The 24,524-nt window shown below is 46.6% G+C and overlaps 1 protein-coding gene across 1 annotated transcript in view; it reads right to left on the minus strand.

Moving 5' to 3' along the window:
• LOC126874277 (GATA-binding factor C-like) overlaps positions 1-24,524 on the minus strand; it is a 95,266-nt gene that overhangs the window by 46,103 nt on the left and 24,639 nt on the right. The window contains exon 4 of the mRNA XM_050636098.1: positions 18,844-18,989. Coding sequence (XP_050492055.1) covers positions 18,844-18,989 — 146 coding nt within the window. The remainder of the gene's footprint in view (positions 1-18,843; positions 18,990-24,524) is intronic.

Genomic DNA, 24,524 nt, shown 5'->3' on the forward strand with positions numbered 1-24,524 from the left:
GGAAAAGGAAAAGGAAGAGGCAAAGCGTAAGACGCAGCATGTAAAATTGCAAGGAAGAAAGTGGATACACCGGTTAGCACGGTCGGGAATCGATCGTGGAACGTGGAAAGGTGGCGGCGTGTAAATTTATTCCGCGTAACGGTGAAATAAAAGGCAGCGCTCGAACGAAACAGATTGCTCGTCTTAATGAGCCAATACTTGGATTAATATTTACCGTAAAAGCTTTTTATCGGTCGTAATTTATACCAGCCGCGCTTATCGCTACATGTGTTCGCTTTGGTCGACTAGGTACGTAGCTTACATTCTGCGCGTGGTTTATTCCCCGAGCGTCGGCCAACCGGCCGACGTTTTAATGATGAGAATGGTAAGTGTTGTATCTTAGGCAGTAAAACCCATGACTGTCGCCGGGAATAGCTGTTGCGCGTTCGTACGCGTTTATATGGTCGCGATAAATTACGTTCGTCGCGGTTGCACCCGCAGACTTCCCAGCATCCGCGACTCCATCGATCCTCCAATCGTGGCGCCCAGCTGTTTCCAGCAGCGTGGTCCGCCAAGGAAACCTGGCTTCCCATCTTCCGACCAACAACGTCCTCGAGGCTCGCATACGCTCACAGTGACGGCCCTGTGTAATTAGGATACCCATTTGTCGTGTTTAGTCGACGATTCTAACGAATACTCCGTTCAGAGTTGTATCGTCGCTCCAGTTGTCCATCGTTCTATCTTCGTCAGCTTGTAAACCGAGGAAATTGAGCGTGCAGTTTGCGCGGTTTAATTTTATAGAAATAGGGAAATAAGGAAGTGAAATATCCTCTGGGCGAGCAGAAGCAACGATATGGTTAGGCATCAATAAAGTAGAAATAAAAGTAGAACGGTTCGAAGGTAAACAGGCAACTGGTGTTGAATAAGGAGCGATAGCAAGGCAGATATGACGAGAATGAAAGGAATCGTAAGCGAAGTCCATTTCTCTAAGCCGAATTGAATTTAGTCGGACAGAAATTAGATGAATGACAACGAGAAATGAAATATCCTCCGACTAACTAAAAACCTACTTACGATTTTATATCGTTGCATTCGGCTGAAATTGATGAGAAACGTATAAACTTGAAACGAAGCTGGGAGACGGATTTTCGAAGCTAGCGATTAAAAGAAAGCTATCAACTTGTACTCTTCGTACCAAAGATTCGATCAATTACATTCCTTTTTAATGCAATGCAGCTAGATAGACTGAGAATTAAAACGACGAAATACGACGCACGAGCGGAACAACAAATCTACAGGAAAATTACTAGAAAACAATAAAAGCCACGTAAAGCGTGTAATTTATTCCAAGATCTCGATAGGCGTGTCTTGATCAACCTATGGCCGACTCGTCCGCTGCGTCATATTTTACTTCGATGGATAAGAATTGCGTTCGGAAAGAGCCGAAAGATTCGATGGGTACGCGGGATTTCAGGCGGCCGACGACAAGACGAAGAGGAGGCGCGCGGTTAATCGGCGAGGCCGGTGTTGTTCGAGTTTAGAGCGGTCGTCACGCCGTTTATTCAGTCGCGCGACTAATCGCCGGGACAGGCGTGAGCGAGCGCGAGCACGCGCTCGCTTATCGCTGGAAATTGCCGGTGCGCGCCTACGTGTTCGCGTGTGCACCGAGACACAGCGATAAATAACGGCCGCGGCGGCCATTACTTGTCGCTCACCCTCTGCCACGGCTCCTCCTGGGGGGTGCGCGGCCGCCCCCGCGCGCGCACGCTATTATTCCTTTCCCGACTTTCCACCGGAAACGCTCTGCAATCGATCACCAACCACGACCACGTCTGACCGGCTCTTCTCCTCAGTGGCGGATCCAGGAGGCTTCCGCGGCGCAGGCCGAAACGTGTAAAAGTATGGCAATACCACCAACACCGTACACGGAATTCTGGCCAATTTTTATGGGAATCGTCGCTAAACCGTACGATGGCAAACTAATTGTTGGAAATGACAAGTTGAGTTCGTGCTCGCCATCCATGTGCAGATGCGTTAGTTATAAGAAATAGCAACTGGAAGATAATCCTAGTTAGAATCGATAGATTTAATCGATAGGCTTAGGATGCTTTTTTGTTTTTATCCCTGTTTACTTTGCTATTTTGTTTTATGCTTTTATGTTTTTGTAAGCGCGTGCAATAAAGGTTCTTTTTGGCTCGCAACAGTGTGATGATAGATTTATCCATTCAATAAAATAGTAACTATTGCGATCCTATCTCTGAGTATAGAAATAACAACACCAATGACGAAAAGTATATTTTATTACTTGTTGTAATTTAATTGTATTCTATGTTATGGAACGTTTGTTCGAAATCGTAGCAACGGTATTAAAAATACCATTAGAAATACACGAGTCGTCCAGGTGTTAACAGATTTTTAATTGCTATAATAAAGCGGAGCGAGATAGTCCGTCAATTTGGAAGCATCCTCGTTATCTTATCCGTTGCTTGTCGGACAAATGATCCGCGGATAACGCAGCTACTTGAATAATAACACTTGCGGATATCGATCCCTTCAACGTGTATTAACTCGTAAGAGTAAGCCTTATCGCGTCATAACCAGGTAATCCCGCGCGACAGCTTCAACAAAGGATGAAATCATCCCGAGTCCTTTCTATTTTTCAAGCAACAGTGCGACCACATTTTTGAAACTTCCGCGAGATTTCAAATGCGCTGCTAATTTTAACATAAATAAATAATTGAACGAACTGGCGTTAAATTAGCAAACAAGTTTTTCAAGCATTATAATATTTCATTGCTCTTGCGGGTTGCTATCAACCCCCTCCGCTTCTCTTTCTTTCCCTTTGTGTCTCTCGCTTTCTCCGTGCTTTCGCCTGCCTTCTAACCGGATTACAACGCGCGAGATAACGTCGAGCAAAAACTCTGCTGGAGAAGAAAAAAAATAAAAAAAAGATCTACTCGTTCTGACTGGCGGGCCGGCCGGGTCGCGGCCGTCTCGATTGCGATACGGAGAGTGACAAGCAAATATCGTGGCTGCAGCAGCCGCTCCAATCGTATCGCTTAATTGCGCGCTGTGCTTTTTGTCTTCGTTAACGACCACTCTGGTTTCGAGCTGTTATTAGCTTCGATAACGCGACGTTGTTACGGTTCGAGGAAGGGGTCGCTGCACTTTTCCCCGGTGAACGTATTATTTCGTCAAGCGTACTTTCGAGAACGCACCTGACCGGTCCTTGAATCGAGCCGGTGGTCGGTTACGAGCGGCATTGTCGCGTCCAAGCAGATTCGTATTATTAGCTTGGCAACTAAGTGACCGCGGGTTTTGTCGTTAGGTGGTGATGGAACAAGATGAAATAGACGAGAGACGGAGAGACGGATGGACAGACACATAGAGGTGACGAGAAAACTCGTCGACCATTTCTCTATTTCCATCGTTCGGCTCTGGAAACATGGTCGAAACTGGTTAATGACTAGTGTATTTGTAAGAAAAACCTAACAGTGAAAAATACACAACGCTGTTTGTTTATAATGTCGCGAGGCACATGATCGATGCTGATATATTAGGTTGTCCGGAAAGTGTCTTTCTCTGGCAAACGTGTTTCTTGCAACGATGTACCTTCGTATAAACGTGAAACCGAGTGTGTGAAACGTCGCTGTGTTTATCTCGACAGAACAAAATCGATCGTACGAAATTCGACAGAATAATATAAAAGACGAAACATCGTACGTCTATCGTTGTCTCGTAAAACGAAGGAAACTTTTCGGACGACCTAACAGTAATCGTCCGATCGTGCAGTCCAACTGCGAAAGCTTCTCGTACGTTTGATCGAGAAGAAGACGCAGACCGCGCGAAGAAACTTACGTCTCTGAATTCGTTCGTTAAACTTGACAATCTGCTAACAACACGCGTATGATGATATTCAAAGGTGTACTATTGAGTTGGAAACTGATCAGCTGGTATTGACAAAGTACCGCAATCACTTAGTTGCCAGCGCAATATATATAGCAAAAGCGTGAAAGCACCAGGATGCTTCTCACGAGTGGCGTCCTTCTGATATTCTGACGATATTCTTCGTTCTCTGAGGAATCTCTAAACGATATACCTGTGTGTCAAGTATTCATCAGGATGAATCACACACCAGCCCGATAGCTTGTCCGCAAAGTTTCTTTCGTTTTATAATCAGCAAGTAACAAACAGATGCACCACATCTTTGTTTCATATCATTTTATCGAATTACGTATGACCCATTCTGTTCTATTACCGCAGGATGCGTCATACTAATTCAACTTCAATTTTTGTTCCATTGCTACAAAATGGACGAATAAAACAATATAAAAGGAAAAATGTATATTTGTTATTTTCGTGTAAAACGAAGGACACTTTGGGGACAAGCTAATGCGTTGGTAGCACAGCGACGAGCAAGGGGAGGATTCTAAAATAGAAAGAAAGTACAACGAGACACGAGAATTTTGTCAGATCGATTTGTACCGGGTGTTTCATACTAAGGGGAAATATTTAAGGGACAAAGGGAAAACGTTGGGACATCGACGTACGTTCCGCGTGATCTTCTCTAGGAGAACGTTGCGAGTTTTATGTTCTATCGTTTCGTATCCGATTACTTTCGTACGAGATGCTGACAATAAATTTCTTTTGATCTTCAACGCGGAGACGACGCTGCTGTCTCGCTATGTCGACGTGGCGATACGCTTTCCATGCTTCCTGATTCCTATATTTCCAATATTCCCCGAATTCGTTGAATTCGTTCGGTTTCATAGCGAAGTAGCGCTCTGACGCTTTCGATGGACTCCGAGTGCCCGCATAAATAAAAATCCAATGCGCGCGTGCATTGAAATGCAAGGAGGTCGTTTTCAGCGTCTCGTACGAAGCCACGCGATCAGATACGAAACGACAGAGCACAAAGAACTAGCTGTGTCCCGTAAACAAAATGAATGGGAACGCGTATTATACCCATACGAGCCGTTTCCATCGTTTTCAGACGTCGAATACCTCAACCACCCTGTACATGATAGAATCAACGAACGAATAGAGCGAATGACAAAATGGTAAAACGCATGTTCTTAGGAGAAAAGTTACCAAAATTCATAGCGTAGGAATCTGAAAGTTTCCTCTGTCCGCCACCGTATGCGAAACTTCTGTACCGACAATGCAGCTGGCCTACGTTTCCTCGCGATACCGCGATCATGGTAGGTCGTCGCGTCGTCGAAGGATATTTCTGCCGCAATTCCAAGCTCCCGTCGACCAGAAACTACCCGCGGCGTCGCGATGGCAAGATGGAGCGACGCCAGCGCCGAAGGGACGCCATGCGCGATGTCCGGCACCGGCATTGGTCGACGCCGGGCGTCTGCGCGCCTTTCCACCCGTATTGACTTTACACCCTCTCCTCTGCGATTCTTCGCGTCCCCGCGACTCCCACGTCCCTCCCCCTCGCCCCCCTCGTTCATCCGCGACGCTTCTCTTTTCTCTCTCTCTCTCTCTCTCTTTCGCTTTCTCTGTGTCGTTGGCTCGAGTCGGCGCGTACACGCTCACGCACACCCTTCGCCGCGCGAGCCACACGAGCGCGCAGGAACAAAGAACGAACGCGGAACGAGCGTACGCGGGGAACGCGGGGGACACAAAGGAAGGTGACTCGGTTCACGGATAACGCACGAAAGCCACGAGAGCACGCCACAAGGGAGATAGAGATAGAGAGAGAAAGAGAGAGGGAGAGAGGACGACTACACGCGAGGCGAGTGTCTTACAATTGATTTTCACGCCAGTTTGATTTATTCGACCGCGCCACCGGCAGCCGCGTTTTTCGTGCCCGCGGGCCCCAACCATGGAGAAGCCAGCCAACCAGTCGGCCTACACCACCACCCCCGTCCACCCGCGCCTCTCCGCCTCCTCGCCAAGATTTATGGACTTCCACGACGATTCTTTTTAGATCGACGAGACCCTTTTTCTGGTAGCCGTTCCGCGCCAGCTTCCACCGGGTCCGTGGCGATTTCCGACGCAACGATCCCGTCGTTGGCCGATTTCCTCTATCGCGAGGTTTAAATACAGCGAACGCTATTGGGATATTTATCGCGGTAACAGCAGGACGGTGAAATTTACAGCCCTTCGGGGGCGCTTGAAAATTCCAATAAGCAGCGGATTCATATTTTTGCCAATAGAAGATTGAAAGGGTTGAAATTCAAAGGCAGGTTGCAAACAAGGTGGCGTTTAAATTGAAAATGGCAATTACTTGGCTCGCTAGATAATCGCAAGCAGCGTTACGTTCCTCGTTCCGCGTAGAAATCCACAGGCTTCTGATAAGACGTTTGTTCTATAAGCCCTGACGTATCGTACGATTGTTTATAGGAAATACGGTGAGAACGTACAAAGTGATAGATGCGACTGTCTGTCTTCGAATGATCGCAAGTTGGAAATGAACGCGTGAGATGCGTTTCGTAAAGGGAGATGGAAAAACACTGTGAAAAGAGAACTTGCGCGACAACGTGGCGGAAATTCGTGAAAAAGAAACGCGTAAAGTATCCGTAGAGAAGCTTGTACCTGCTGGTTCTTAGTTCCAAAGGAAACTCGATGTTCCACTCGTTTAGATAGACGACACAGATAAAAATGGAGAAACAATTAACTCTTATTTATCGGCACTTGTGTTTTTCTCTATAGAGGCGACGTTCTCATACCATTTTCAAGCATCATTAACACAGCTATTCAGGAAGAGAAATTGCACTTGAACTTTATTCTAAAATATAAATATATTATGCAATTACATGGAACATTTGTCGATAGAAAATCAAAGTTCCTCGATCGTCGATTAACACACGATAAAACGCGACGAGTTAAAATAAGATTCTACGATTCTACGATTACGTAGAAAGAACGATCGCTATTATTATCGATTAACGTTAATTGTTATTAATTATCATTATTTCATCCTCGTCTTCGTTGGACGATAGTTTCTCGATAAAATGCTGGTCAAGGACGAAGCAGGCAAAATTTTAGCCGCCTCGTCGTTCGCTAGGATTGCCTAGCAAGTTGCGGAAAATTCGGGAAAAAGGAAGAAGAAGGAAGATAAGGCGAAAGTCCTAGCGATATCTGGAAAGTTGCCGGGCTAACGTTTCTCATGAGGATTCCGATCTTTCGCCCCGTGTAATTTCGTGCGGGGACGGCAGCTCCGAAAAATCCACCCCAGGCAGGGATCTACCCTCGGCATGGGAAACACGGGATAGGATTGGTGCTCGATCGCTGGAGGGGTCGTTTCCAGGACTCGGGTGGGATCCATCGAGATCGCGACCAATGATAGCGAGCGCAGCTGCCCTAGGGAATCTACGAATCCTTCTCGGAAGACTCCTTCTCCCTTTTGACGAGGGGCAGCGAGGCTGACGCCTCGAAACGACGATAGGAGCCTGGATTACCTTCTCTTCCCTCGCCAACCTCTTTCTCCACCCTAACGACACAACATTCTGCCCTTGATCACGTTCACATGTGGCAAAAGATAACAATTTCGGTGACTCTGCGTGGGGCGAACGAAAATAGAACAGACAATAGGAGAGGTTGCTAGGTCTCGGGCAAGGTGGAACAGAATTTTTGCAAATGCGATTGTCCGTAATTACACGCTGGCGAGTGTTCGTTTGCGAGTAAACATTCCTGCATATAAATCGCAAGCTGCACACACGATCGATCACCGTGAAACATGGTTGCATCGTGCACCTGTGTGCACGACGCCGGGCTGGTGCGCTGACCTCGAAACAATGCATTCTTCGGGCCACGATCGACTTTTCCATGGGCGGGTTGCAATCCACTCGTACTCCATTTTCTTCCCTGCGAATGAATTTCTCTTTCGTTGCGCCGCCAACCCTCCGTCACTTCTCCTCGTCTTTTTTCACCTCGTTATCGTTCACGAGCGGGCAACGTTTATCGAGGCGGAAGATTTTCTTTCGTCGGCTGGTTTAATTATTTAACCGCGAGGTTTCTCGGCCGGAGAATATCGTTTTGAGCAGCGGCCAGAGCACGGAAGCGAGCGGACGCACGCGAGAAAAATTCTTTCGTACTTTCTCGCGCGGCTTTTGCGCGCAAAATCCTACGCGCTGCTCCTTGCTACGTTTCACCTGCAACTTCCTACCAATTTGTTCTGCCTACGCCGCGTATTATTCCATTTCGGTTGCGTGGAAACCTCCTTTGGAAACCACTTTTACGTCGCATTAACCGTCTCTCGTTTTTCTTTTTTTATGTGAAATACGAAGGTAAGAAACGGCGTATGAAAATTTCCCAACAAATCTGTTGGGCGTAAAAAGAGGAGCGATCTCGCTGCGAGCCGAATTGGCCGAGGTAAATCAATTTCGAGAGCGTCGCTTGTACAGCACGGTAGTTTATCGAGCGGCCGATTGTTTCTTTGTGTCGGTGAATGATCGATCGACTTGTCGGACAGTCGAAACTGGTCATCCAATCGTGGCGTGCCGAATCTTAAGTAGCCGGCCGGCGACGAGAAAAAAGTATTATTGTTCGAGCTAACGGTGTCCACTCTCGATTCCACTCTCTTATTATCGCATCGATTGCGATTCAAATTCAAATTCTGCACCCTTCTCCAAACACACGCTGCCGCCCTGCTATTTAATATCTACCTACCAATCCTAATGTCTTTCCTTCTTCCTTATTTTGCATCTACGACGCCGTAAACCTATTTTACCTATCGTTTGTATCGTATAACGTGATGTGTACACGTGTGCGTATTCTCTATCGCAATTTAGCCATTTTGGCGATTCAGCAACGTCAATGCCACCCAATGACAGGACCCGCAATCACTCAGTCGCCAACCCAATAGATGAGAAAACCAAAGCGTCCTGTTTTGCAACCGAAGCGTCCTGTTTTGCGACCAAGTTTTCGGGACAGAAAAAAATAAAAAAAAATACATAAAAAAGCTCCGCTCCCCAGAGGCTTAAACCCAAAAACAGTATCACACAACGAAAAATGTAAAGCGCCGACACATAATACAGCATGGCTACGTCGTACCGCCGCGTATCGGTACCTTTGCCTAACGTACCATTACAAAAATTCATGTTTGTTGTGAATAATGTACCAAAAACTGTATTTTCTCGACTCGATAAACTTTAAACTTTAAACCAATAGATGAGAAGCTAAATTGCAATAGAAAATACGCACACGTGTACACATCGCGTTATACGATACAAACGATAGGTACAATATGTTTACGATGCTGTAGATGGAAAATAAGGAAGAAGGAAAGACATTAGGATTGTCATTAGGTGGCATCGACAAAACCCGCCATCACTTAGCTGTACACTCCAATGTGATTTACACCTCGATCTTCTTTTTATGTTTCACGCTACTTCGCTTGGATTTCATTGGCTCTTTCTGATGATGCGGTCACCGCTTCCAAGAGAACTCTACATTTGGTCTTTTTAGTTTGCTCCACAGCGTATTATAGACGATAGACTGGGACGAAGGCAGACCATAGACAGTAGACAGGCGACGATGGGTTCGGAGCTTTATAGGGTAACACTGCTAGCTCAAATTATATTCCCATTTGTGCTTATACTTTTGTGTTGAAATATATTTTCTATGTATTTTCATCTAATGAACTCGACACTTTCAGTAAACGTAAATGTCGCGATAAGTGTGCTAGCGTTTACTCTCTGCTTTGATGTTTAAACGGTAGCGTGTTTCTGTCTTTTTGACAGCCAGCCACAGGGATTCCCGTTTCTGGATTGGAAAATTCGACGGCAGAGCGTGAAGCTGGACGAGAAGCTGGACGCCTTTAGGCCACGAACGAGGTAGACCAGCCAATTAGGCGATCGCAGGGAATAAATGCAGGGTCGAAGACCGCGTAACCTATTAACTTGTAAATTGCTTCCGACTGATGCAGCTGAGAGACGTAGGCAATCCTGGCCGGCATAAATTCGCGAAATAAATCGTGGCGCTTGTCGTGCGGCGAAACGAGACGCGCGACCAACTTATTGGCCGGCGTCGATCGGCGGATCGTTCGTTTGCATCGCGTCGTCTGCGTCTGAAAACTACGTGAACGTCGCGACGACAAAGAATCGCGCGCGGCTTTATGACCGAAATTTCGTCCGATTTGGCCGTTTCCTTGAGAACGCGGACGGCAAAACCGCTCGCAACTTCGCTCGGCAAGAGGATCGTCGGTCTAATTCGCGATTCCAGCGGATGATAAGAATTTCAGGATTCGAAGAAGGAACCTGTTCCTTCCAGCAAATAGTAACTTCTACTTGGCAGAGAAGCAACGAAGAAATAAAGGGGCGAAGAAATCGACAGGAAGATCTCGAATCGCCACACGATCTTCCTCTCTTTTTCTTCTTTTTTTGCCTTCTCGTTCGAGGAAAAAAAAAGAGAAAGAAAAAGAGAGCAGTGGAGCGCGGTTGGATCTCCGGTGGTGGACAGCGACGTATTCAAAGTGTGAACGGATGCAAATCTCGTCTCTCATGAGCGGAATTTTCAAGGAAGCTGAAAGATGGATGGAGCACGCCGCCGGCACCGGACAATACGACGACATTTGCATCTGGTACATAATTCAGTCGACGTTTCTGCCCCCGACCATGGCTGCGTGTGCTGCTCATAAACCACCGTGCCGATCTCACGAAATCCGCCTGCCAGGGAAATCGCTTTTTTTTCCTCTTCGTCTCCGCCTCCTCTCCCTCTTCGGGTTTATTTTTTCTATTTCTAAGCTTCGAAGCTTGCACGACGAGCACCCAGCAATTGCTTCTTCCATCGACACGTCCATAATAATTAGAGGCACGTGATGGGTCTCGGAAAGCGGCGAAAACTCGCTTTACTTTCGACCAGCAGGAAAATCGAGCGACGACGCTTTCACGAATTCGACCGTACGCGCGAATCGCAACAATAGCGGTGTAGATTCTTGTCTCGGATAACGACGACACCTAGTCGCATTGTGCGACTGCGAACGACGTTTTCTTCGTCGACTCGCAGCGTCGGTCGTTCGAGATTCCGCGCCAAGCGGAGCAGATTCTTTTCTCGGAAGAGTCGCTGGCCGATTCCTGCTCGCGACACGTGGCCGTCTCTCGCAACTCGATACTCGAAAATCTTTGCAGCAGAGCGCGCAAGAGACGACCACGAGGCGTGGAGGAAGATTGGACGTTCGTCGGATGTTCATTCGATTCGAGAGAGAGACAGGACTATGGTGCGACACATGCTCACACATATTCATCTGCTTATCTCACACTCGCTCAGTTCCTCGCTCGATAAACTAGCATTACGTGGCTTATTTTCTCATTTCTTTCTTTAAACGTAGCGATCAATCGCATCACGATCAGTGCGCTACATCTTCCGATGTCTCGATATTTTATTCTCACGACGACTTTTCTCGTGGCTACACAATTTTCCAGATTCCTAGCTGTCTCTACGTCTTCTTAAACGTTTCAACGATCCTATCTGCGGCTCAGCTATTTCGCGAACTCCGCCCAGCTCCTCCCAGCAACAACCAGGTTTCTCAGTATTTGCTTCTTCCCGATTTTCGCATCTTGCGTTTCCCATCGAACTTTCACTTCCTGTTTCTTCGCGTACTTTCCGGTACCTGGACGTCAGGTACTGTACTCTGTCTGTGCCGTGCGTGTCTGCGAGCCATAGGAAAGCCGCTATGCGCGTTGCCGAGTCAGAGGAAACGGAGAAACGAATTTTCTCCTCGAATTTCCCTTTCCCCTTCGAGATGCCACCGACTCGGCGAAAAAAATGTCAAAGGGCACGCGAGACAACGGCGAGTTCGGGGAAAAAATTCCTGCGGCCGGATTAACGGGTGCCGCGAGCGACGCTGGCGCTTCTGTTGCCACCGGAATGTCCAGGAACGCCCGGAGGACCGTAACTCGGCGTTGCACGGCGCGGCGTGGCATGGCGCGCGCGATAACCATCGCCAGGACGAGAGGGAAGAAAAGGGAGAGCGTGTAGGACAGCCGTTAACGAGCGATTCCTCGCAGAAGCCTGGCCCCTCCGCTGCCCCACATGCCCTTTGCCTCTCTGCTCGTGGCTGCACCACGTTCTCGAGGATTCGCTCGTTGGAAAATCTTCCGCCGAGTATCTTCGCCCTGGCGATTCCTCTTCTCCCGTTGAACGCAACGCGCGCCGAGTTCCGCGTGCATTTCAGCGCATCACCGGAGGTTCAGCGGCGAGTTAAACCGAGCAAAGTTGGGCTTGAAGATATTTTCTGCCGCGCAATAATAAATGATAATAAAATAGACACTATAACACACATTGCAGAAAAATCGCCAAGCAAGAGTTACAAAATACTGAAGAAGGAGGATGAAGAGGAAGGACGGAAAAGTATTAGCAAGATTCAAATGTGAAAACCAGATCAAAACAAGGGAATACTGAGAAGAAGAGAAAAAAGATGCAGGCTATGTAAAAGGAAAGAAGACCCGAGACATGTAATAGAAGAATGCGAAATAACGGGAGGACCAAAGGACACGGAAAAGATGCTAAACGAGACTGGAGAAGGACTAGCAGAACTAAAAACAATAACAGAGAAGAGAAGGGCAATACAAGAAGGCAAAAGTCCAAAAATTCCGAAAGCTCGCCCAAAGCCGAGAGGCACGAGCTAAGCGATAATAAATAAAAAATAAAATAGATACAGTTAATAGTCATTTGACATAATTTTCTGTCACTTTCCATTTAAACGTGAACGTAGAAAATGCGTTTGCGCGTGAAACGAAAGGGACGTTTAACGTCAGCCAGGGACCACGTTGTGCAACGTGTTGCAATTTTACGTACAACGTTCGCAATTCGAAGCAACAAAATTATTTACCTCCTACGACCATCTTTCTCCTCGCAAGCACGTCCACGAACTTACTAAATCTGCTCCATAGATTCGCTCATTTGATATGAGTTTGCTCGTTGAGTTACGTTCGCTCTTACAGTTCTGTTTCGGAGTCCTGATGAATTTTAATTGATGAAACTTGAATCACTGCGATTTCGTACAGAAAACTGCGCCCAGTAAGTCGGATTAGACGCGATCGTTATCTGTATACATCTTGCTATAGCTGGTGCTTCCGGTGCACACGTTTTCGTACAGACGCGAGGCGAACGTTCTCGAATTTAGCTGAACTTAGCTCGTGGCTGGATCTGCAGCTTGAAACTATCGCGAGCTGCTCTCCACAGTATTCCTCGTAAGCTGCGTCGACAGTGACTCGACACAGTCATCGGTTCGGATACTGTGGCGAATAGTCCGAACTCGGTGTCCACTGCGATAAAAATCTATTTATCTACACTTGTCTTCTATACAACCGGAGTTCTCGTAATGGAAACTCGCAAATTTCCCTCGTTTTGTATTATTTCCCGACAGAAGCTCGCGCTACGTTAAGTGTCAGCTTCTCCGGAAAGTGTCTTTCGTTTTATAAGACGATAACAGACGAACGACAATTTCTGTTTTATTTTATTTCATTGAATCAGGTACGATACGTCATATTTCTATTATCCTGTTCGTGCGTGACTCAACAAACTAATATAAAACAATTTATTACATTACAAAACGAAGCTGTCAGAAGCAGTCTGAAGCTTGCAGAAGTTGAGCTAGTCGGGCGTCGAGCGAAATCTCGTTCGAACAAATCCAGCTCCGTCCGTAACAAATAAAGCTAAATACACGGCGATAGTTTTATAACGAAACGCGCGTTCGCTGCGAAGGTAACCGTAAGCAATGACAGCAGGGGTGGTTCTCGCCCCTGTTGCGGCCCGATAAAACAGAGACATCCAGCCGGGCAAGGAACCGGCAAAAAAGAAAAAAGAGAAGGTAGAAACGCGGCGCGGACAGAAAGGAGGAGAGGAATAAAAAAAGCAGCAGCGAAAACTTGCCAGCTGTTCCAGGCTATCTGCGCAACGAATCAAAAATGGCGGCGGTCGGTTGAGCGGGACGACGCGCCGAGCGACGAAGAGAGGGTTTCAACCCTTGCTATCTGGCCCATCGGGGCTTTCGAGCACGTTAGACCGTACCCGTTCATAATAACGCACGGCTGGAATTTCCGTGGAAGAGACACGTCGGCACAATGCGTTTTCACGTGGCCCGATATGTGCCACGACTTTATTATTTCGGCGCAGAGACAGAGTACGGGGAAGAAGGGGGTGAATACCTGGTGGTGGCCGCCCTTTGTTTCGCTGATCGTATCGGCGGCCCTCTTTCTCTCCTCTCTCGTCACATCTGCGACCGGATTCGCTCCCATGGCACGGCCCCGTAAAAACGCGACATATTGTGCGAAAAGCATATGGCCCGGGTGGCTCCTCCTATTTTTCGGGGCCTTTTTCCACGAGGTCTCGCGAGGGGGTCGATCGACCCCGTGTCCCTTCTCGACGATCGACTTGTACGTTCCAGTCACACTCTCCTGCTTTCTTTTTCACGCTGTTTATCACCAACACGAGTATATCGCAACGTAGGAAACATGCAGGTTTTTTGTATCGAAACTATAAAAAATTTCATGGGAGCGTGTCGAAGGGCTACCACAGAATTGTGACGCCACACCGTGGCCGGCGCGTATTGAGAGATTCGAAGTGGAAAATGTTAATTTATCGACGTTATTTACGAAGTTATGCACCGTGTTACACAAGGCTACTGATTAATTCGCTACTTTGTAATTCCATAACTTGCTTATTTTCAACCTTGTACTACACATTGGCCGATTCTTGGTCTTTCTCCTATAACGCGCAAACGCCTCCTTCCCTCTTGATACCCAGAGCTCGTGGTATTTCCATTTTTAATTTGTATTTCATAGCGCAGCCTTCAGTTTCGGTGTAACTAACGATTCCCATCTTTTCCTTCCACGGTATCGTATTTCGAAATTTCCCTTCCAATTATAACTCAACGTTTCCCGCTTCTCGCATCCTGTCCGCTTCACGATTTACCTTTATAACGTAACACACGCTGCGCTAAAACCTACCAACGATATACGCACACCGGGGTACATATGTGCTTAAAACCTATCAACTTGAACAACAATTTGTTTGAATACTGTACAGGAACAATAGATTGGACCATAGTTAACAAGCGCGGATTATAACGCGCGCTGCGACTGTCTTTTATTTCAGTCACCAAGTATTCTTCAGGTGTCACGTTTGACCCGTTTCTCAGCATCTCGCCTATATCAGTTTATTGTATTGACCATTTTAAAGTATTCCACGAGAAATAATATGATTTAATTTCTTATGTTTTTTAAATAAACAATTTTTCCTTTTTCCCTTTGTTGTAAAGAACGTAAGATGCGATATGTTTGCGAAGTAACATTTTGTCTACCAATCGTTTCGAACAGTAAATTTTCTGAACACTTTACGCGCGCCATCATAGGGACCAATCCTCTAAAGTAGAGCCATGATGCAAATGGGTTAAGAAACCATTAGAAGTTCTGGAAAATCGTGTCACAATATTGTTTTGCTACGTGCCGAATTATAACCAGAAATGAATGATTCAATATACGTTTTTAAATCAATCTGTTTTGTAGAATGAGCATAGCAGTGATGGGGGATAATTATCCCATTGGACATGAGTCAAATGCTACACCAGCAGATACTATAACAGTGATGGCTGCTGTCACATAAACCAATCTGAGGTGGAGTAGTGGTTACGATTGCAATTAGTTTGGTCGAGTTAGTGCGGTTACTGTTCATGTAGGGGACGAGTTAGTTGTGTGTCTGCTGCGGGTGTGGATGTCGTATTTTCTTCTCATTTAAGAATCGTGGAAAGAAAAATCGGACTACGGGTCGCCGGGATTTGAACCCGGGACCCGAACGTTCGTAACCTAAGACGCTAACCACTGCGCTACCGTCGTTCGACTCTACTTAGCGCCGAGTGATGGTATTTGCTGTCGAGTGCCGCCACAAATCTATTGCCTCACGAATTGTTCTATGAAATTAGTACAGAAAATGGTAAAATTCTGCCTGGTAACCTGTAAATGTCGAAGAGCAGCTTGAAATTACAGTGCAGTTAGATGGATACTCTGGATCAACGTAAACAAACGCGTGCGTTAGGGGAATATAGCGTTTCGTTGCATTCGGGACAAACCTTTGAGAATCCAAATATTACGCGTTATTTTATCGCCCAATATTCGTCTTGTACATATTTCTAAGCAAAAATAAATCGTTTTCGACGCTCTGTCCGAGAAGGAGTGGGAGCTCGAAATGTCAGAAGCAACTGGGAAAAAGGGACAAGGCTCGTAGCAATTACCAAAAAATACGATGCTATTGAATGATTTATTCGACGTGACCGGTGCTTTCGCGTAACATGGAGGGCGAAGTTTCGTCGATTATTAAAACACACAGCGCAGAGAAAGCCTGCTGCTGCCCGAGGAAATGGCCACGGCAAGAAAATTATAGCGTCGGGCCGAAAATGTGACACGCGTGCCGGCGATCAGGCGACGCCTACCGGTTTAAACCGATACATATTTTATAGGTTCGGCTCGCGCCTACCGATCTACGCGAGTACGTCCTCGCTGTGTGAGTGATAGGTGGGCGGGTTCGGCTCGTCGCGCTGTCATAATATTTGAGCTGACGCCGACTACGCGGCGATCGTTAGACCCTCGCTGTTTCCGGGAAAACCTACTATATCAGGGACGAATTATTCAGGCCACTGTTTCACGGTATCGAGCGTTTTTCCGCACGATGCTGCAGCGTTTCAAACACGCGCTTCGAATTTTCTGGCACTCGCAAGCGATCAGCTCCGTTTGGTGTTGGAACCGAGAGACGCGTATTTACGTACTTCGCGTTACACGCGTCTCTTTAGCTACATTTTTTTTTACTAAAACACTATGATCGACGAAGAAATAAATCTCCGGGTCTTGATGACTATCTTCCACGTGGAGACCGATGAAACGATGAATAAAACGAGCAGAAAGGTGTAACAACGATGCGATCTTTGTTCACGTGCGCACCCTGGGGATGAGCAACGGTCGCGACGTATTTTCCAACAGTTTCCAGTTTTCCTGCTTCGAAAACCAATGGCATTTCGCTGGACAAAAAATGCGACACGTTGGAAACCGCGCGAAACCGAACAAAAGTTGGGGATGGCGTTTGGCGAGTTGATAGGCCGAGGCAGCCGGCCGACAAATGATGGCAAAAACACGACGATTAATAAATCTAGTGCGTGCGTGAGCGGCGTAATTAGAGGAGCAGGTGGCGGCGAGAAAAAGCTTGAATCCATCAGCTTTGCTCTATCGCGCACGAGAGAAAGCGCGCGAGAGGGATAGTGAAACGTCACCGTGCTATGCGCTTTTGCATCCGCGGAATGCAGACTCTTCTCTCGCGAACGCGACTCGCCTCGATCCACTGGCCGAAAGCCTGCACTTTCACTTCGAATCGACGATTCTTCGGCGATTTCGTGGGCCAAACGTTTTTCCCAAAGCCAACTGTTCCGTGGAAAGACGACGCGAATTTATGAATCTGACGTGGAAAGGAGGGAAGATATCGAGTTTCGCCATTCCGTTTGCGTAAGTGCCAGAGCGTCTGCTCGACGAAAATAGATGGAATTCGCACGAGTCGTACGGGCCGATCGCACGAAAGCCCCGGTTACCCTTCGCGTTATCGATCCGCCCCTACCGATACCTGGTGATCCGAAATTTCCATTTCTAACGCGTCGCGTATATTTGCTGCCGACTGAGACTCAGTTTTGTCAAACTCGTTGCAAGCAACAAATAATTCATTCGATAAAGGTGCAAAGCTGGGAAACGATAAATTAGAATTTTTTGCGGCTGCGCGCTAATGGATATTCATGGCACTTGATCGAACCAGATTGATCGTATCTCACGACCAGCCTGCATATATCTTCCTGCTACTATTTGCTACAGTGCACTTTCAAAGTCAGCGGTTTTCTTCGTCAGAAAGGTATTTGTCAGAAGCGAGCTACGAATCGTTGGAAAACGAGCGAAACGCGCTCGTTTTGACGCACACAACGGGCTAATAATCAGACCTGTTCTAGCGAGACACGATTTTCATTTGGTGGAAAATCGTGTGTGCGCGATTTTCGGACAGTTCGTAACGCTGGAATCGACGAGGAATACGCGAACGGGAACGTGGTGTGTTAATAGCCGCGTATATAGGAAATTAGCTTGGCCTTGTTTTATCTTGCATTCTGATGACTGCATCTGCATATCGCGAGAAACACACAACTGCCGTGTATCGCGAGCGTGTATTAATTAAGTGTAATGTGCGGCTCGATGCGCACCGAGGAAACGATCAAGGACACGCTTTTACGAGGCAGACAGGTGCACCAGCTCCTAGACGATTCGTCGGTTGCCTCCGTCGGTTTACGAACGGAACGAAAACCCACTGACACCTTTGCAGGCGGCTCTGTAATCTCGGATTTCCGATACGCGCACAGGTCAAACCGCAAGGTCCGACGTTCCAACTAACATTTTTCGACGACGCCTCGTCGTTACGTAAAGTTTCCTTTCCACGACTTTACAATGCAAATGGCACGAAGGCTGTGTGCGTCTTCGATCCTTCTCGAGTAAAAATACACCGGCATGCATAAGCATTTCGACACTCGCGAATTATCACAGATAAATAAAACGTACAACGGCCATGCACGCCTGGTACATATTGATGAAAACGTTAGTTAATATTAATTAGTATAGATAAAACGATACAAGTTGTACGAAAATCGTAACCGTAGGCGTTGCACGTTGCTGTCTGAGAATAACACGTTCGAAAACTTTATTTTGACGAATATGAAACTCCATAGACGCGCGTGTATTTCTTCTTTCAATTTTGACTTGGCGGGCCGTTTGATCCGGTTAATCAAAGTCAATCGAATCGTTGTTTGTTGAAGGTATAACGAATTTTTCGACGACACCAGGTGTCCAAGTACTTGCGCACGCCAGTGTAGCAAAATGATTCAGCTTAGGTACTTACCAGGCGTCGTTTCGGCTTGATGAGAGGTCGGTTTTGTCCGTTCATCTTGTAGTAGAGCCCGCAAGCGTTGCAGAGGTAGTGACCAGTGCCGTCTCGTCTCCACAGAGGCGTGGAAGTTGCGCCGCAATTCACACACTCGCGGCCCTCTGTCGGTGTCGCACCGTCAAAACAACAAATTGATTAATCCTTCGGTGTTGGAACGCTTCGTGTCAAAGAGAAGCTACGTTCGGTGACGTCGATCGAACGAACAGCAATGGGATTCTCCCTCCGCTTAATTTCAAACGCGCTGAAACTACACTTCGGACTAAGCACCGGCCATGCAAAAGTATCTCGACGATTCACAAGACGTTCGTAAATTATGCCGTTTGGAAGAATTCCGTTTGAATATCGTCCGATCGAGCGTATTGGGAAGAAGCTCGAGCACGCTGGCTTCTCGAAACGACCTGGAAAATTTGAAGGTCCGCGAAGAACGTTCAAGAAGAAAATGGGAGGATTTCGACGAGTCAGCGTGCTCGACGCGGACACCAAGTCACGAAGATCGGTGATGGGAGTCGCATGCAGTTGCAGACATACCATATCAAGCGATTACCAGAGCAAAAGCAGAGTCTCTTTAGGACCGTGGCCGTTCGAAGGACTCGTGGATCGAACACGATCGTCCGATAGCGGCTTGTTAATAGAGGGGACGACGTTTCAGATGGGATTGCACGACGAAGGATGAACAGACCTGGTATCGTTAGTTCTAACCCCCACCAGACAGCACACGGAAAAGGAAGGATCAAAAGTTTCAGGCGTCGTACACTTTTTCCATGATTAATTATCGTCCGTTTAATTCTACCTGGGTCTGTCGCGACCCGAGACGCGTCGCAGTACGCGCGCACCTTTCGAACGCTTGGTTTTACCATTTAACGCGATCTTCCTATCTTTTGCGTATTTCACGCTCGTTACTGGCAAAATGATTTAAGTAGAGAGGATGCGCGAAGATACAGATGCGATACAGACTGTTCTATGAGTAAAATAGACGAAGAAGGAGAGACGTCCGAAGAGATAGGGTCGCGAAGAAGAAACAAGTAGGACAGTTATAGTTGTAAAATATGTAGTTATAGAATTATAGAGAAATTAAACGGCGATGACTATATTTCTTATAATCGTGGTAACTGCGTATGATACTAATACTACAACCGGTTTAACCGATTACTGGAAATCAATGTGCAATGATAAAAGCGACGTGTGCGATTCCCAGGACGTATAAAATTAATTTGTTACCTAACAAATCCTTCGTCTTCAGATTTTTCAAATTTCTTAATTACAGCGGCAATTAACCGTAGTTAATTACAGCATTACCTACGTATAATAAATATCAAAGCATGTTACTGCTACGTTTTTTTTTAACGCAATTACAGATTTATGGCGTGATTTTATGAAAAAGTAATAGTCGTTGCTCCTAATTAGATAATAACCGATCGTTCATTCGTACACTTTGATAAAAATCGTAATACGCTGTGTACTCGCCATAAATCGATCAAACATACTTTTTATCGCGTTGCCTGTTTCGTTTGCCTTAACGAGGAACGAGCCTGAAAGTTTTGGGAATCGTACGACGGGAGCAGAGAAGAGAAGGGAGGGGAGAATTTTATCCGATGAAAAGGCAAGAATTTTCCTCGAGCCGTGAAATCCGCGTCTCTCGAAGTGGTCCTTCGAGCTGCATCCTCCTCGAGATCGAATCGAGCGTTCGCCATGACTGCAAAAGATCTGTAGACTGCGCCGAGGCGTTTTTCGTGTCGAATCTTACGCAACCGACGTGGCCAAAGAGCGATTCGAAAACTCTTCGATTAACCAGGTGGGCAGGAAAATATTAGAAGAAAAAAAAAAAGAAAAAAAAAAGGAAAAATAAAGATACATCCGACGATTTCTAATTTAACCGTAATCTTTGCTCTTTTAACGCGATTTATCGTGTCGCAAGTGCACGCGTTCATTCAGAGACGACTACGCGAGATTGTTTTAATTGCGATCGCCGATCGTTAACGTCTCGGTATCGCGTCCGAGAAAACGATGCTTACGAGAAAGAGGCGGATTGTTTCGACGAAAAGACGAGTTCGACCGGGGGAACGAGACCGATGGAAGCCGTGCCACTTTTGCCATAAACGGATGAATTATGATCCAGGACGAGGAAACCGGCGTTCCGTCACGAATTTGGCCCGGCGACTCTTGCTGTTGCTGTTGCTTCTTCTTCTTCTTCTTCTTCTTCTTCTTCTTCTTCTTCTTCTTCTTCTTCTTCTTCTTCTTCCTCTTCTTCTTCTCAATTCCGATTTCGAACGATTGCTGCGCGAAAATGGTTGCGGATGGAACGTTGTCGTCTAAACTTTCGAATCGCCAGGCCTACGAAGATTTTTTTTACGAAAACGACGCTCGAGTTAAAGAGCATGAAACGCTGCGAGGAGAAAAGCAACGGAATATGAGCTGGCTCGTTAATTGCAATTTTCACTTGTGGCAAAAACACGCGTCTTCGTTAACGATTAATTAATAAAAGCATCCGCGGCAGAGAAATCTCTCTACGGCTATTAGCCGAAAGAAACGTTCTAACGAAGATGAAAATTATACGCGTCGCGTGTATTTCGAGACTCTCGTAACTCTCGCGAATTAGAAATGCTAAATTTTTACTTTCGACTCGATAGGCGCGGCGTGACGCGGTTCTTTCGCGCAAAAGCTGTCCGTTCTCTTGGCGGACAGCCTTTGCGCCACAACAACTCGTCAAAACGAAGAATTTTTAGATTTTCTTTTTTTCTTTTTCCAATTACCGGAACTATACAACTATAACGGGTGTTTCATAACAAGCGAGCGATATTTCAGCAACGGATACAGCGTTCAAAAACGATAAAAAAGCCTTCCAATCGACGCCGTTTGATCTTGTTTACGAGATATACTTGCGTAACGAGTTTGGTGTTCTATCATTTCGTATCTGATTACCTTCGTACTCAAATTTACTTCCTTGCGTCTCAATGCACGCGCGTACATTGCATATTTCCTCGTGGGCGTACTCGAAGTCTCTTGTATAATGCACACCTCTTCAAGTTCTTCGAACACGTGGCCGTAAAATCGAACGAGGATTTCGACAAATTTAAAAAATATCTGGCTGTATCGAAGGAGTCGCGCATCGATATCCGAAGACGAATTAGATACGAAACGATAGAACAGAAAATTCGTAAACGAGATCGAAGAAACCCAAGTGGATACGAGCTACGTTCTTATCGCTTTTAGGTACCGCAACGATTACTCGAACATCGCTCGTTTATTAGGAAACACCCTGTATAAGTTATATTCGTTGTAATTAATATGGTTGGAATTCTAGCGATTTAAAAGAGCACTTAGATACGTTTGGTCGTAGCTTTGTACGAGATCCACGGATTTGTCTGGCTTCGCAGTCATCGAGGCTGGCACGCTGTGCGTTGTGTGTGTCGTAAGTCGATTTAATTAGCGGACTTCCACGCCGCGAAGTCGGGCCATTGTTCCCGGAATTAGGATTTTTACCACGCCGCGCCGTCCTCGCCGCAGACCGGCTATTATTACCGCAATCAACGTATCCGGCATTTTTCAACCGTTTCATTCCCATTCCCGTTCCCCTTCGCCCTTTCTACCTCCCCTTCGATCGCCAGCGACGACCCAGATTTCCGTTTTGTCCGATTTTCCTGCCGCTTTCCAGCTGTGGCGAGTGGCCGCCCCTTAGTTTTCCGTCAAACGGCTCGAGTATCCGCGGCACAGTTTCTCCGAATCAAAGAATTGGCCGTTGAGTTGATCGGTCGAACGCTTCGTGGCGCAGAGAAAAATCGTGCGAGAAAGCACGGCAAAAACGTTGGTCCGCAGACTCTTTTCGAGAGGGAGATTTTTGCCAGTGACAAAACCAAAAAACGAGTAGCATGTAGCCACACCACATCGAGATAGAGAGATACATAGAAAAAAATAAAAAAACAGGTACGTGTGTGCTGATTCGCCCGCGCGTGTGTGTCTTACACCTGTGTGTATTTATAAAAAATATATATATATATAATAGAACCATACAGAGAGAAAGGCACAGAGAAAGGAATGCGCCGAGTCGAGTCGCCTGCGAGCGGACGCTCGAGCGTCTCCGACGCCTCGAAAAAAATAAGAGCAACAGTAACGTCTCGATAATTGCCCAGCGTGGTGTACATACTTGATAAATGTCCGGTCGTCATCCGCATCGCTAGACCAGCTTCTTCCAAGAGTTTCCTTTGACGCAGCGCGAATCTCGTCCGCTGACCAGCGTAATCCGATCCGAATTTAAACGTCAGCGTGACAATACTAACGCAATAACGAAACTCTTTTGCCTGTGACTTTTTTTAAATCAAACCTTGACCAACCAGTTTGCGAGGTTTTTCCGATTAAAACGAGACCAAACACGGTATAGTTTAAATCGCGTTTAACGACGGAAAATAAGTTAACGTCGTTAAATATGCAAATATACCGTGAGCGAATATCGCGTTGCTAAGTGTGCAACGTATATAACAAAATTGAAAATCTTTCTTCACCGCGGTTAATATTGTCCCGCAGGTATGCTTCGTTCTCCAAAGCCAATCCTCGGGTCTCTTCCTTTTTCACTCGCGCTGTCCTCTTCCACGTTCCATGCAAAATGGCACGCGTCATCTGCAGCTTCAGAGCCAATTCCACGATCCGATAATTGGTCGACGCTTGTGCCGATTTTCGGACAATTATCGAGAGACATTACCGTGCAACGTCTGCGATAGCATAGACGTTGTTCAAAGGAATAAACGAGATTGTCATACGTTTGGAATCAGAGACGTCTAGGCGTTGCCGTTCTCGGTGTCCCGCCCTGTGCATCCACGTTCGTCATAAAAATCAATCAGGTGTGGTGCTGTTCACGCTCGACGTCTCGCGGGTGCCACTCAAAAAACACATCGGTGAGGCAAAAATACAAAAATACGCGTCGGTGTGTCTCCCTCTCGCCGACAACACTCAGCTCGTTTCGATAAAAAAACAAAGAGAAAATATATATATATATATATATATAGAGAGACGTGTTGGTCGTTCGTATCAACGAACCGTAAGCGAAAGACGACCGCCACCAAAAGCTCGTTCGGGGATCAAAAAACGGAACAAAATTGAAAAAGAAAAAAAAAAAGAAAGAAAGACGACTCGAGGTTTCTTTCCTTGGAGAAAGAAGTGGTGTTCTTCGTGCCTCGCTATATTCTAGGAACGAGTGCTCGAGGAATATCGATTGGCGCGAGGAACGCCGTGCAGGCGAACCTCGAGTCGATAAATAAAACCAAGGAAAAAGTACCCGGTGTGACAAAAGTGAAAGCAAACGAAGGATACTGGAACTGAAAGCGAAAAACCGCGCGAATCCCGGTGCTTCGAGTGCTTGCGGATAGTCGAGTGCACCGGGGTTCGTGCGTGCAAGCAAAATTAAGGAAACCAAAAGCGTTAACGTGAAACCAAAGGAAAGAAAAAGTGAAATGGGGTGCGGCCGTTTCGGTGGGAACGAGGCTCGTCCGATCACGAACTGGCCATTCTACTGCGTGGAACTCGCTACGTCCAGACAGTGAAAAAGTCCAAGACCAGAAACGACAGCACTCGCACGGCCTCGTCTCCGTAAGTACGTTGGTACTCGCGCAGCTACCGAGATAACCGAAAGAAAGACGATCGAGGTA

This window comes from Bombus huntii, chromosome 16, assembly GCF_024542735.1.
Source record: "Bombus huntii isolate Logan2020A chromosome 16, iyBomHunt1.1, whole genome shotgun sequence".
Taxonomy (NCBI): Eukaryota; Metazoa; Arthropoda; class Insecta; order Hymenoptera; family Apidae; genus Bombus; species Bombus huntii.